The sequence below is a fragment of the Psittacula echo genome (genome assembly GCF_963264785.1).
Source record: "Psittacula echo genome assembly, chromosome: 9".
Lineage (NCBI taxonomy): Eukaryota > Metazoa > Chordata > Aves > Psittaciformes > Psittacidae > Psittacula > Psittacula echo.
In genome coordinates, this window is record NC_137745.1 from 20439843 (window position 1) to 20454940 (window position 15098).

The following is a 15098-nucleotide window of genomic DNA, read 5'->3' on the forward strand; positions in this document are numbered from 1 at the left end:
TGTGGCATCTCCTGGCTGAGCCAGGTCAGCTGGCAGTTGTCTCAGCCTCACTGCTGGTTGACCGCGTGTGTTTCATTGCTGGAAATGGTCGTGCTATATCTGACTCCTCCTTAGTTTGAAGCAGTATTGCATTGGGAATGTAAATGGAAATTCTCTTCAAACTTTTCAATTAAAAACAAAACCCAAGACTGCTTTTAAAGGCAAGCTTTTGCCTACACAACCTGAATATTTAGCTTGTGGAGCACCAAAAAAAAACGATTAAAAAAGCCCCCAAAACCCAGAAGCAGGATTTTTGTCTTGGTTTGAGAACTTGTAATTAAATTCATCATTCTAGATAAATATTGTTTATTCATTTCATATATGTGTGTGTATGAATTAAATTCAGATGGAGTCAGAGGTGAACTGAAATTAAAATGAGGAATTATCTCTTTGTTGAATTCCTTAGACATTTCTCAATTAGTATCAAGGGTCAGATGATAAGAGCTGTATGGTAAGCCTTTTCCATGCTGTTACAACGAACAGTGGGAAAACCCCACAGCCACAATAGCTGTACCCATTCCTTAGTTGCCAGCACTCGTAACGAAGCAGGAGTGAGAAGCAGATGAGAAGCATGGTGGAAGGGGTGGTGTGGATGGTGCCCTGCTCATGGCTCCCAACCTCTGGCTGCAGCCTCGCTCTGTGTGTGTGTTACCTTTTGGAAGTAATAGCAATAATTGCCTGATTCTAAAAGGGTATTGAAGCAGGAGTTACTAGTAAATATGGACTTTGAATTTAAAAAATGAAGCACTGCATTCAAATGCCGAAGTATCCCTAATATACTTTGAAAGTGCTAAAACAACAGGATGGAGCTATCATTGAAGTCAATTTAGAACTCCCTCAATGAGGAACAACATGGCATCTCTCGGAATTGTTGTAACTCAAGTTTTTTGGGCAGCCCTTGTCCTCAGGACTGCTCCCAGGCCACTCATAGGAGCAAACTGAAAAATAAGCCTGCAGGTTAATGATTCATGTGCCCTCCTTGTGAACAATGTGATGGTCTTTGATAGTTGAGTTGCATCATTTGTGGGAGATAAAAAATAAGTCAGATATCCATGTGACCTCACATGCAGAGATCAGTCAGGGCTGTCATGTTCTCTGAGGCATCATCACATTTCCTGTCTGTCATTTCTATGCCTGTTACTGTTTCAAGTGTAGATGGAAATGCTTAAGAGCTTATGGTATTAGAAGGGAACTATTGGCTTTACACTGAAGTTTGAGGAATAACTTGCTCTATTCTATTTCTGTCCTTGATTTCTTGCATCACTTGACAGTTGGTATTTAACCACTCCGTTTTTCCCCAGGACAGAAACAAGATTAACACTGCCTTACCTGGTAGAAAGGATTTCCTTAATTCCCAGTGAGAGGGCCTTACACTGTAATGCACACGTGTGTAATGACTGAGGTGCCACAAAGCTGGCAGTAAAAAGTCTATGATGATCATTGTTTGATTGTTACTGGTGTAATTTTGTCATCCTCCTCTCATTAAAGCTACTGTATCATGTATGTCATTTCTAGATGCGAAAGACTCGAAGAGCAGCTAAATGACCTGACTGAGCTCCATCAGAATGAGATCCTCAATTTAAAACAGGAGCTGGCCAGCATGGAGGAGAAAATTGCCTATCAGTCTTATGAGCGAGCCCGGGACATCCAGGTGGGTGACAGAAGCAAGGAAGACTCAAGTCCTGCCTTCAGCCTGCCCTTTCTGTAGCTCATTCACTTATGAAAGACTTCTGTGGTTCAGTATTTGGTTTTAATCCTCTTAGCTTTATTGCTAAACTGCATACGGAGAGTTCTGTAAGGTCCTTTATTCTATCTCTGACCCTCGAGTATCTCTCCAAGGAACTTCTCTTGTGATGGCTGTGCCTGTGCAGCGGGCTCACCTGCGGGGCAGCCTTCCCCTCCCTCCAGAGCAGCGGTTTTAATTCAGGTGTAGCAAAGTGGAAGCCTGCAGCCGTGTTTTGCACAGGTATTGTAAGGCCTTATTTGAAAGTGATGGGCCATGACCTAAGCCCTTTTTTTACAGTAGTGTTTCCACTAAGCAGAGACCCTACAGTGTGTTCCTGTGTCACTAATTTTACAGCAGTGGTCACATATAGCTAAGGGAAAATGGCTTTGGATATCCACTGCATTGAGTCAGAAAAAACAATTCTTTCTACTGGTTTTGCCCAAACAAGGAGGAGTTTTTAAAAGAGAAATTTCTTTCAGTACACACAAGACCAAAGCTATGGAAACAGAGATAATGAACTTGTAGGGTTTTCCACAGAGCAAAAGACATGGGAAATTATCTGGGCAGATGCTAAATCTTAAAAAGAAAGGCCTATTCAGAAATGGATCTATCATCCATTTTAAGTGCTTGTTGTGCTGGTTTTAGCAGGCATCTCTGTTCTGATAGCTGATGTGATATATTTATAAGTGTGAGAAGAGCATTGTGTGCCAGAGTTCTCCCTCTTTCCAACCCCTTGAGGTGCTGCAGCCAGGTGATGTCCTCTGCAGACAGAGCAGGCTGTGCTTTTGGCACGCTTGTAGATCCAGCTGCAAGTCCAGTGGGGTCCATGTCCTTCCAGACTGCCCATGGTTAGAACAGGCTGAGCAGTTTTGCCCTGTGCTTTCATGGGCTGTTACTGAAGAGAAGCCCTCATGTTTCATTGACCTCCACTGACATGATGCAATGACAGAGAAATGTAACAGGTGACAATGACCTTTAAGGTGAGGTTAAAATAAATCTATGTCTGTGGACATTGGTGCCATGGCCTCTGATAGAGTAAACAGGAACCTTTCCCTTGGGGGAATATTACAATACTCAGGTTTTGTTCTCCTCTCCAATTTAACACAGCAGGAAGAAGTAAGGTTCAAAACTTAAACTGAAGTGGGGATTTCTCAATAGTTTTTTTTAATCTTCACTAAAAGCGCTGAATCGTAAAGCATGAACTTGCAACCGGGGTCAGACTATTCCTCAGCATTGCTGGGGGAAAGTTTAAGTGTTTTCTTGCGTGAAAAAACTAGTTAAGAGCATGGGCTGATGTTGCAGAGGAGCAGAGTCCTGGTTCCTTTTGCAGTGATCAGTCTGAGAGAGACTGCTACTTGCTACAGTTTTATAGATGTTACCTGATGGTGGCCTTTATGTCTGAGAAAGGTAACACTGAGGGAGCGTTAATGGAAAAGTTGTAACTTGGTATCTCCAAGAGCAGAAATGTGTCACTGCATTAATTGCCTGAAAACTTCTCTTCTCCCTAGCCCACCCACTGCATGTCATCAGCATTGTATTGTGGATTGGGTTGGTCCTCTTGAAGTTCAGCATGGTGAAATGTTCATAAGTCATCACCAAGTCAAAAGTTTAGAGATGTTTTGTCCAGGGTAGTCTCCTCCTTCCACATAGTTTTGGTTTGCCTCTTCCTAGAGGCAGTTTCATAAATCTCATGCCTCTTACCCATCTCCTAAACAGCTCCTTTTTCCAGACCTTGCAGTGTCACCCAGAGTTATGGCAATGCCACACCATGCTGCTGTGCAGCCCCAGCCTTAGTACTCCTCAAACCTTTCCCTGAGTTTATGCTCACTAAGCAAGCAGAATGTGGCCAAGCCTTATTGGTTAGTTGTTTCTGTTGACTTAGTTTTCTGCCAGGTTGACTAGAGAATTGAATGGGCTTATGGAAGGGTTGGATAAGCACAAGCAAGGAAAGTGATGAAAATGGGATGCTCTGGGAATGTGCATCCCAGAAGAGGAGGAAGAGTGCTTGCCAGACGCAGCACCTTTGTCTCCTCGGTGGTCCCTTGAAACCAAAGCAGAAGTGAGCAGCTCACCGAGTAACACCCCACTTTCTGGACAAAAGCTGATTGCTGAGGGCTGTCAGCATCCTGCTCCCTCTGGCTCCCATGGTAAGGCAGGAAGGATGGTAAGGTCTCAGGTGACCACTGCACCACACATGCGGGGACAGGCAGCTGACAGTGCAAAGTGGCAGCTGAAGCTTTTAAGGAAGCCTGACTTATACCCAGCCTGTCACCCTTGTCCAGCCTCTCTGGTGTAAATGAGATGGTGCATTGCAGACTGCAGCACCTAGTTAACGAGGGGCTCCTCACCCTCCTTGGCACAGCTTCCTGCCCTCCTGCTGCAGGATACGAAATCAGTGCAGTGACTCATGTCCTGCTTAAGAAGGGTGGCCCTGGTCTGGCCTTGTTGGTAAGGTCACAGCCATGGGCTGGCCACCATGGGATGGCCTGTGAGGCACTGGCAACCCAGCGATGTGTTCTTGCTGGCAGGAGGCACTGGAAGCATGCCAGACCCGTATCTCCAAGATGGAGCTGCAGCAGCAGCAGCAGCAAGTGGTGCAGCTGGAGGGGCTGGAGAATGCCACGGCCAGGAATCTGCTGGGGAAGTTCATCAACATCCTCCTGGCCGTCATGGCTGTCCTCCTCGTCTTCGTCTCCACTGTGGCCAACTGTGTCGTGCCCCTCATGAAGACTCGCAATAGGACGTTCAGCACTTTATTTATAGTGGTTTTCATTGCCTTTTTGTGGAAGCACTGGGATGCCATCACCGGCTACTTGGAACGGTTCTTCTCTCCCCCCAGATGATGGCGGCAGGAATCGGCTGCATTGCGTCCCCAGCGCTCTCGGTGAGCTCATGTGGCAAAGATTAATCAGCAGCTACTGCGCTGAAGTTTTAAAGTGTCCGAGTGAATTTGTTTACATTTAGAATAACGTTTTTTCTCTGCAAGATGCATTGCAATAGTATTTTTTAGATTTTATTCAAGAACTTTTTGGCGAGAATCCTGGATAATTTTTATGTAGCATGGTTCTCTTTGGATGCAAATCTTAAGATTCTTCGAAGTGTACAAAAGAAATAAATAAAATACAGAAATTTGGAGCATACCAATGGGCAATTTAAATTGTGGCTTGAACTACTGTACTAAACCTGTCAGGAAGAAGAGAACGTGGTTAGCTTAAGGTGCGCAAAGCTAAATCTAGTGCACAGCCTTGAATGATGGTACCACAGCAAACCTGTAACACTAAACCTTTACTGTGAAGTCTGCTCACATTCCATGTCCAAATGTATGCGTTCAGAGTGGTTTCTTTCCTTAACAAGAGAAAAACGACGACCTGTGGATCTCCATCCCAGCTCAGCGCCTGGGTTCGCCGTTTGTGCTAACCTGACTTACAGTAACTTTCTGTAAGGCTGCCTAACTTGGCTAAGCAAATGAAGTGGAAGCCTCATGCCATACACAGTAACTGCACAGTTGTGCTACAGTATTTTGAAGTAGTCCTTGAAATACTTACCTTTAAACAGAAGCCCTTGGTCGCACTTTTAAGGTTTTTTTTATATGTGTATATTCACAGATTAAAAAAAAATCCGAACAGCATACTTGAAGAGTGTAATACTCCAACTCTCAGTGCTTCCTTATTGTTTCTAATAGGGTTTTTTATTATAATTATTATTATTATTATTATTGGGGTTTGGTTGTTTGGTTTTTTGTTTTTGTTTTTTTTTTAGGGGGTTGGGAGGGTCATTACTTTTTTTTTCTTTTTTTTTTTTCCTTTTAAATAAAGAAGTGATGTTTTTAAATGAAGAAATGCGTGAATAATTGTGAGCCGTCTTGTCCTGAAACAGTTTTGAGGATGGCAGAGGGTAGTTTCTAGTGCCAGCCTAGCTGGAGCGCAGCGCTGTTCATATGCCATTTATCTGCCTCCTGAGTGTACAGATGCAGCATCATGAGAAACATCTGTCTCCACCCATTGTTGTCATGCAGGGCTTTTTTTCTTCCTCCCTTTTCCAGATGTGAAGGAGAGTGTGTTTATATTTCTCAATTGCTTGTCATCAGTCTATCCTGGCCTCAGGATAAGAATAAGGAATTTTTGTTAATCCCTTCCTGAGGAAAAGACAGGTTCTTTTAAGGAAAGAAATACTAAGTTGACAGCCCACTTCAAAGAATGGTTGTCTCAGAAGTATCTTATTTAATTTTTAAATAAACCCCTAAAAAGTGAAACCAAAGTTTTCCTCCTGTCAGGCTCTGGTAAGATTATTTGTGTGTCTGCGTCAAGGTCTTTGTACACTGTATTTATGTGGTGTGCCATAGAGAGCATCCTCTTTCTCAGCCATGGGGGCAGGTACTGGGTATAGATTCCTTTCTGAGGCTCTAAAGGAAATGTCAGCTTCAACTATAACTCTCACATCCTAGCAGGTCACCACCATGTGCTGGTGCTGGTGATGGTGATCTGCTGGTACTGGCAGCCACGCTTTGTGTGCAGGGAATCTGTGTTCACTCTGTGCTGGTTTTTTAACTGGTGTCCCTTTCACCAAGCCAAGGTTCAACTTTGTCCCCATGGAATCCAAAAAGACTCCAGGATTCTCTTTCAAAGTTAGATCTTATCTTTAAATTAGGTCTTACTTTTCCTTCCTTCCAGGTTTAAGTTCCTAAAAGGAACCAAATATTGCCCAAGTGACCTAAACCAGTTGAAGTCATACATATACATATATGGAATATGCACACCACGTGTACGCACGCAGAAGCCTGGGGTTTTGTGCTGTGATGCAAATTCTGGGTTCTGAGAAATTCCCTCAAAGGAGGTAAACAACTTTGAGGGTCTCTGATTGCGAGCAGGGACAAGCCCTCCACCATCTCACTGTCCTTCTCCCTTCAGAGATGCTGTGTTTTGTCTATAATCACAGGAAACTCAGGTACCCCCTCACTGGGGACCCCAGCACACCCCTGTCACTATGTGGACTATCTGCTCTTGTCCTACTTAAAACACAAATTGGCACTTGCAACTGACTCAAGCTAAAAATAATCAACTTTCTACAGAGTTGTAGATAGAACAAAGATTGCATAAACATTCCCTCCTTCGGCCATGCTTCTAGCTCCAGAGAGATTCTATTCTGTTTAGTACCCTTCTTGGGCTGATTCAAATGATACAGGTAACTATCATCTTCCCGTTATGTAGTTTTTGTCAGAAACAAAGTTATGAATAACTCTAAGAACTGGTTTGGCACTGATTTGTTGCCTTTATTTCTGAAACCCTGCCTTTGCACCCATTTTTCTCAGTTTTGATCATGCTAGAATTGCTCAAGCAGAAAGAAGTTGAGAGCCAATGGATCTGGACATGCAGTGCCACTCATCTGTAGTATTTGAAGGAATGTTTGTCCCTCCTTTTGTTTATATCCTAATTTAATTTAGTGTCTGAACTCTGTAGTCTTCAGTAAATACCACTTGCTATTCTGCCAGAAGGCACAGGCTTAATAGAAACGTATCACCTCAAAACTGTTTGGTGAAGGCTATGTACATATGGTTCTGGACAATGTCTGTCTGTCTGTCTGTCCCTTTCTCTCTCGACAGTTTCTTCCATTCCAGAAAGTTGTCTGCAGTAATGCCATTATGATGCTGCATCCACTTCTCATATCCCAACACAACTGCCATGTGTTTCGCCTTTTGCATTAGCAGAATGTTTTGGGGTTTTTTTCCCTCTTCAATTTGAAGGTCTGTGATGATTTCTGATAGCTTAACAATGATTATATTGTTGGAAATGTGATTCTAGCTTTAAAGCTCCCTTTCTTTGTAAGTGGTTGTGTTTGCTTTCTTGATGAAGCGTTTCTGGATGATGCGTAGAAGACAGTTCCGCTACGGGTGTGTGAGTGTGCGTGTGAGTACCTTTCATTAGCCTTCCTTATGGATGTAGACTTTTTAGTGACCATCTCTGAGTTGCAGAATGTTTCCCAAAACATTTTGTATTCAGAGTTGAAACTATTCTGAAGTTGCTTAGATACTTTTAGCACATAACAACTTGGCTTATAAAAAGGGAAGAAGAAAAGAGTTCAAAAAGCAGCAGCTCTTCATCAAAATTGGGGTTCAGATAAATTTCGTCCATTTCTCTCAATGTAAAGAACAAAGAAAATCTTAATAAAAAAAAAAATTACCATTTTAAATTTTATGAAGTTTTCTCTCAGGCTCATTAGTTTAGTTTAATGTTATTCAGCATGCTCACAGCAAGTACTGAATTGGTCTGTTCCAATCCCATGAGTTCTTAGGGTCTGATCAGATTCAATGTTGACTTCTGTACGTGTTGCACTGGGACAGAAAAACACTGTCTCTCAGCTTTGAAAATAGGGGGGTTTTATTATTATTATTATTATTATTATTAAAAAAGCAGCATTATAGCAGAAGAAGCCAAGCTACAAAGGGGTTCAAGATTGGATCATTTTGCCAGTTTTTAAGTGAATTCTGAATGTGGCTGAAGAGTTAAACCTCCTGTGTGTCTGTGTTGTGTATGCCAGGTGGTATAGTAGTAGGCAATTGACTTAGCTGTAAGTGTGGTTTAAAAGTGTAAAAAAATAAACAGAAAACTCACTTGCACGGGTTGAAAAGTACAGAAATGACACTTGTGAACGTAACACTGTAGTTATAGATCTTAAGCTGCTAATTGTTGAGAGAGATTTACATTTGTCTTGTCCAATTGTCACAGATTTATCTGTGACACTTTTACTGTATATAAAAAACTTTAAATAAAGACCTCAGCTATTAATACTGGCCTAATCTGGATATTTCCAAAGGGATGGGGAGGAGAGAGGGTGGTCAAGAAGGAAGTGGGGAGTGTTAAAGCTGTGCTGAGCCCTCAAAGCCTAAAATTTGAGCAAGTTCTCCATAGATCCGGTCATCCAACTCCATCCTATAATCAGCCATGCACCACCATTGGCTGCGTTGTTTGGTCTTTGCGGGCAGAGGAGGAGGAAGAGCAGCACTGCATTCTTCCTCATCATTTCCTTCCAGTCCACCTGGAGTCTGGGAGCCTCTCCACAGGGTCACCACCATTCCCATCCCCACAGATGCCAAGTTGGCAACAACTTTGTTAAAGGGAAATGGACCACGTCATTTTCTCTGTTCGCACAGAAAGATGGAAGTGCTGTAAACCCAGCAAGAGCTCAAAAAGCCAAAGCAGCTGCTTGCAGCAGCAGACCCCAGCGTCTCCCCACAACCAGAATGCTAATTCCAGCAAGTTATGGATGAGGCAAGTGCATGGTGCTGCTTTTGCTAGAGCAGTCTGCCTCTAGACAGGACATGGTGCTGCGTGTGAAGTGTGATGCTTCTGCATGCTTTTGGGGTAATCACCTGGTCGGTGCTGGTTTGACTTGGTGTGGTTGTTGAACGTGGCTCAGGATCAACAGGACATGATGACTGAGGGTGAAAGCAGCAGCCACCTCCCACGCCAGCATTCTAATCCCATAATTCAGAGGATTAGGAGTCCTTACTCAGTTTTTGTTATCCTGTGGGAAGTGGTGTGATAGCTCCACCCAGGCCCAGGAGGACAAACAGGAATGTGGCAAGGGTACAGCTATGCTAGGCTGACACGGTGGAGATGAGGAATTGGCTGATCTTTCCCACTGGAGCAGTTGTTCTGATGGGTCAGATCAGAACACATTGATGTGTTGGTGGTGGAAACGGGCAACCAGACAGCTCCCTACCACACTTCTGTCTTCAAGCTGGTTTCTAGCAAGTGCCAAATCCACTGTCTCCTGTAAAAGACAGTGTTGGTTAGTGGTTTGTTGGCCTCAGTGGAGCCTCTCCCTGTGACTGGAGTCAGCAGAAATGGGAAGTGGGTTCTCTACTGCCTGAGTTAGCATGAAGCAAAATATCCCAGGGCAAACCAGCTCTGCTGGGTTGTTCATTCCCTACCCAGATGCCCCTGGACTTAAGAATAAGAGTCACCAAGGTGCGGCCTTTGTTCCAGCCTTGTGCCAGCCCTGTCCCAAAGGGACACAACAGGGAATGCTGATGAAACAGAGAAAACGCTGCCTGAAGAGAACAGTAAGAACAGGGTGGGAAGCTGTGGTGTTTCCAGCCTACCTCCCCAGTGCAGGTTTGCCTGTAGCCCTGCCTGTGCGCAGCTGACACCCAGCTTCCCTTGCAATAAAAAGGCCTGAAGGAGTGTGAAACTTCCTCCACTGCACACACAAAAGCACCAACTTCCAACAGAGGTCGAGTGCTAGATCTCAGCCATGACAGCCCTCAGGACATCCGTAATCTCGTTCCATGGTCTGAAGAGAACTTTTTTGCCTAGCACTGGCTGTGATGCACAGGGAGTGGGAGCCCTAAGAAGTGGCCCATGAGCTTGTGGCCAGCAGAGTGAGGTGGGTTAGTGTGACAGCATGCTGTGACTGTGACACCGGGCTATGAGTGTGACAGCACGCTGTGACTGTGACACCGGGCTATGAGTGTGACAGCACGCTGTGACTGTGACACCGGGCTATGAGTGTGACAGCACGCTGTGAGTGTGATACCAGGCTGTGAGTGTGACAGCACACTGTGAGTGTGATACCAGGCTGTGAGTGTGACAGCACACTGTGAGTGTGATACCAGGCTGTGAGTGTGACAGCACACTGTGAGTGTGACACCGGGCTATGAGTGTGACAGCACGCTGTGACTGTGACACTGGGCTATGAGTGTGACAGCACACTGTGAGTGTGATACCAGGCTGTGAGTGTGACAGCACACTGTGTGACACCGGGCTATGAGTGTGACAGCACACTGTGAGTGTGATACCAGGCTGTGAGTGTGACAGCACACTGTGTGACACCGGGCTATGAGTGTGACAGCACACTGTGAGTGTGACACCGGGCTATGAGTGTGACAGCACGCTGTGAGTGTGACAGCACGCTGTGAGTGTGACAGCACGCTGTGAGTGTGACAGCACGCTGTGAGTGTGACACGGGGCTGCTCCATCTCGTCAGCAGTTCCTCAGAGCTGGTTCAGGCATTGCTGCCCGCGCAAGCCTCGTGTGTTTCTCCAGCCCTGTAATGGGAACACAGGCCCTGGGTCAAGACAACTCCCATTCACCCTTGGCCTGGCTGAAAATGTCACTGGAGGGAGGCACAGACCCGGGTGAGCGGACTGAGGGCGGGAGCTGCTCGTTTTGCGGTGAGGGGCCTCGGTTCATCCTGGCCTCGGGCACGCCCTGGGAGCCAGGTGGGTATTTGGGAAGTTAACATCCTGCTCACAGGGATCCGCAGCGCAGGACGTGAATTAAGGCTGAGAGCAGGGCCCGCGCGATCCCAGCAGGTCACGTTTCTGGCGGAGCGCTCCCCAACAGAAAACATCTTCAAGGAAATAGCATCCCTCTGATCCTCCCGGGGCTGTCTCATCCATCCTGAGGCGGTTGTGATCCGCGCCATGGGTACAACCGCGCTCTGCCAGAGTGCCCGGGAACTTCGGCTCTGCTCCTTCCGAAAACCTTTGCGAGCTCCGTCGCTTGTTTGGGACCAGCTCCGCGCCTGCATTGGTCACAGCTGCATTTCCCCCGCTTTGCAAATAGACTGTGACAACCATCAGTGGCGGTCGCCTGCCGCGTCCCCCCCTTTCCAGCCCGCACATGCACCTTATCGCTGGACCGCGGGTTCCCCGACCCCCAAGGGGCGGCAGAGCCCCAGAGACCGGGCAGCCGGGTCGGGCCGCGGCGCTTCCCGGGGCCTCCCACGGGGTCTGCTCGGAATCATCCTCATCCAAATCGGTTTAATCCCTGTGGTGAACGGGGCTGTTTAATGGTTCTGATCTAATTTACCCCCGTCTAAAGAACACCGGCCCTTTCCCAGCAAAAGCCCTTCCCGCAGCCCTCCCGTAGAGCCGGCAGCGCCGGGGCCCTCCGCGCCCTTCTGCCGAGGGGCCGAGCTGACCCGGCCGTCACCCCGCGCTCCCCGCGCCCGGCCCCACCCCGAGGCCGAGGGCCTCCTCCGGTCTCTGGTGCCACCTGGTGGCGTCACCCAGGACTGAGCGCCCCTGCCCGCCCCTCCCGCAGTGTCTGGCGACCCCTGGCGGCCGCCTGGCGCCACCGCCTCCCTTCCCCGTTCCCATCCCTCCGGATCCGCAGGTCCAAGCTCGACTGCAGCCCCCGAGACTGGCCCGGACGAGCAGAGGCCTCTCCCGCTCAGGCTCGCAGCTGCTCTCCGGGCGCTGCACACATCGTGCCAGCACAGCGTCAGGTCTCGTGTCTGCGCCGAACGGGACCGTGCGGCTCCGCGCCGCGGCTCTGGAGGAAGCTGCTCTAGGGCATAGCTCATGGCACAAGTTGATGGCTCTCAGATCGATGCGGGCAGGGACGAGCTGCCTGCTCCCGCGGGGCGAGAGGGGCCTGCAGAGGTTCCAGCTGAAGCTGCTCTTTCCTGCTAGCAAAATGCCCATCGTCTCTCTGCCCTGTCCCCCTCCCAGGTGCTGCTCACAGCTCCCACCTCCTGCCAAGTGCTAATAGTGCAGGCAGTTACCTGGGGGCAGGGTGGAGACACAGAGTGAGGGCTGCTCGTGGTGGAGAAACAGCACGGCTGGGAGCTGGTACAAGAAGGGCTCTGACCGGGAGCTGTCTTTTAATTGGGCTGCTAAAAATCCTTCCCTTCTCTCTGTCAGCGTAAGGAAATCTGCGGCTCTGCTGCCCCAGGCAGGTTTTTGTTTTGCTCTGGCACATGGACAGTGGCAGGAGCAGCTCATGGACCCACACAGGAATTCAATGACTCAACAAGTAAGTAAGCTGGGATGTCCCATCTGACCCCCAAAAGACTAAGGTCCTTCTGTGGGGCTCCATGAGGAAAGCTCAGCCCCACAGGATGTTGCCTGGAAAGGCTATGAGCAGAGGCTTGAGCCCGGGGCTGAGACAGTTGCTCTGGGGATGATGGCTTGTGACAGGACTTGATGCTGGCACAGCCTCTTGTGAAGCCTGGAGCCAGCTGCTGCAAAGTGCTGATACACAGGGAGCATCTGCTTTTCCTCTCTGCTGTGCTGGCTGATAAGCACCACGTGTATGAAGAGGAGAGGCGAAGATGGACTTGCCCAGTCTCCACGTCTGATACAGAAACACTGGCAAAGCACAGTTTGTAGCTTGAGATAATAGCTCTTGCTAGGCTAACCTAAACTTGTTTTACACACAGACATAGCAGTGAGCAGGAGTGATAATGGCAGCAGAGCAGATAGATTGCTGCTATCTGTGTTACAAAGGGCCTTTATTTGATCACGCTCAATTTGCTTCCTCTGCCTCTGGATTCCTGCAGTGCTGGCGCAGGGCTTGCCAGTGCCAGCAGCCCAGGCTCGGTGCTGCAGGACCCCTGACACTCCAGCTTGCATCACTGGCCTGGCTCAGGCCCACACTGGTTTCACTGTGGCACCCGGCAGAGCATCTGCTGCTTTCTGGTTTTAAGACTTCCCCTTGAGCATGTGCCTGGGGCAGCTGCTGTGAGGCTCCGCTGGTGGGAGGCTGCTCTTTCCCCTCTGGGACAGCAGCATCCGAAAAGTCTTGAGTCCAGGGACAGGCAAGGCCCGCCAGGAGCATGGAGATCTCCTCCCGGCTGCACCACCCAAGCCAGAAGGCTTCACTCTGGGGTCTCCCTTGCTGAGGTGACTCCCTTGTTTGACAAGACTGGGGATGGGGCAGGAGCAGGTCCATCCAGGTGCCCCCGTGTAGCCAGGATGCTGACAGCCCTGTTGAGGCCCCGAGTGCTGCATCAGCTGCCAGCAGCTCATGGGTCCAGTGGGGGAGTGGGGACACAGCACTTGGTGCCTCAAGCGCCTCCCCCTGCGGCACCAGGCTCAAGGCAGTGGCTGAGGACCAGGGAAGTCCTGGTGGCCAGCCCAGGGCTCACTGCCCGCCCTACTGGTGGCAGCACACGAGGCTCCGCTGGATGAGGCCCAGATTTGCTCCCAGAGGTTGGAGGTTTGGTGCTGGGCCCCAACCCAGTGTCTCACTCCATCTGTGCGGGCTTTGGGCAGGGAGCAGGGACAGAGGAGAGCAGAACCTGGCTGTTGTTCCCTGCCACACTTCCTGTTTCCGCTGCTTGTGGCCATCCCTGCAGCCCAAAGTCAGATTGTGGCTTTTAAGGTGCTGGTTTTGCTTCTCCATTAGCATGCCTCAGCCCTGACTCACTTCCTTTCCCACTGATGCTCTGCTGGTGAATGCTGCAGGAGGTCCCTCTGTGAGCCCTCACCCGGGAGCCTGGAGCAGCTCCTGTTGTGCTTTGGTCCGTTTCCTTCCACATGAGCAGTTTCAGTAACTTGCCACTTCACAGACACATAGGCTGAGGTCCAGGATATTCCTGTGCTCCCCTAAAACCTGTTCCCCACCATGGGTCTCTTAGGAGGGTCAAGCCCACTCTGATCAGTGCTTGTGTTTGTTTCTCTTTGTTGCTGGCTTTGAGTTTGTGGGCTCTTGCCCACAGTGTTTGGGTTTTTTGCCTGGAGCATCTGGAAACCCTGAGAATTTCATGTGGTGCAGGCAGCTGTACAGCATTCAGGTAGCACATCCCTGCCCTTTCAGAGGGGAGGATCTGGGGAGGGCTGAAGATTTTCTGCACGGAAGCTTCTAACACATGCTTGAAGCTGTGGCTAAGGATGCATCCATTAATATTCAGGGTCTCCTGCCAAGCAGCCTGGCAGAGCAGCCTCCCCAGCCAGGCACAGGGAGCAGAACATCATCCCCAAGGCCACCACCAGCACGGTGGCAGGGCTGGGGACAGGGCTGTTGAACGGGAGCTCAGGTGCTATGGGGCCTCTCAGTGGGCTCACTGCCAGGCGCGGGGTGCCCGGTGGTGCAGCCATGGGCAGGGTCCTGCTCCCCAGCGAACGGGGCACGCCAGGCTCCAACTGCTGACTAAAGTCTTTGAGAGGTGGAGGTGTTTTGGACACCCCCAGCAGCCGCCAGTGCCTCCCCTCAGCCCCACGAGCTGCAGGAACAGGCAGGGCACAGGTTTTGTCAGTCACAAAAACATCACACGAAGCCTGGTTGCTTTTCTACCTTGATTTACTCTCAGCTCTGACAACCTCTGTCTCTTGGCGGCTCTGACACTGCCGGCCGTGTCTAATGCTGTTGATTTGATAATGTATCTAATCTGGCCTTCCTGAAAACACCCAGTATCTCAGAGCTGCTGTTCTCCTACTTGAACCATCTTCCTTCCTTGTCTTCTTTCTATCTGTCCCAGCTGGGACCAATCTGTCCGGGAAATAGTCCAATTTGCTTCCATCTGATGGGAGCAGATCCCAGCTCTGTTCCCTTCATCTACTCTGGAGTTAAAATCAGCCTGGGTCATTATTCTGAAATCCTTCATT

At 48.8% G+C, this 15098-nt stretch overlaps 1 protein-coding gene across 8 annotated transcripts in view; it reads left to right on the forward strand.

Moving 5' to 3' along the window:
- The window catches only part of TMCC1 (transmembrane and coiled-coil domain family 1), an 87884-nt gene extending 79337 nt beyond the window's left edge, over positions 1–8547 (forward strand). For all 8 annotated transcript variants that reach the window (XM_080625722.1, XM_080625721.1, XM_080625723.1 and 5 more), the window contains 2 exons: positions 1555–1690; positions 4294–8547. In XM_080625722.1, the coding sequence (XP_080481848.1) occupies positions 1555–1690; positions 4294–4608 (451 nt within the window). In that variant the 3' untranslated portion in view covers positions 4609–8547. The remainder of the gene's footprint in view (positions 1–1554; positions 1691–4293) is intronic.
- The last annotated feature ends 6551 nt before the right edge of the window (positions 8548–15098 follow it).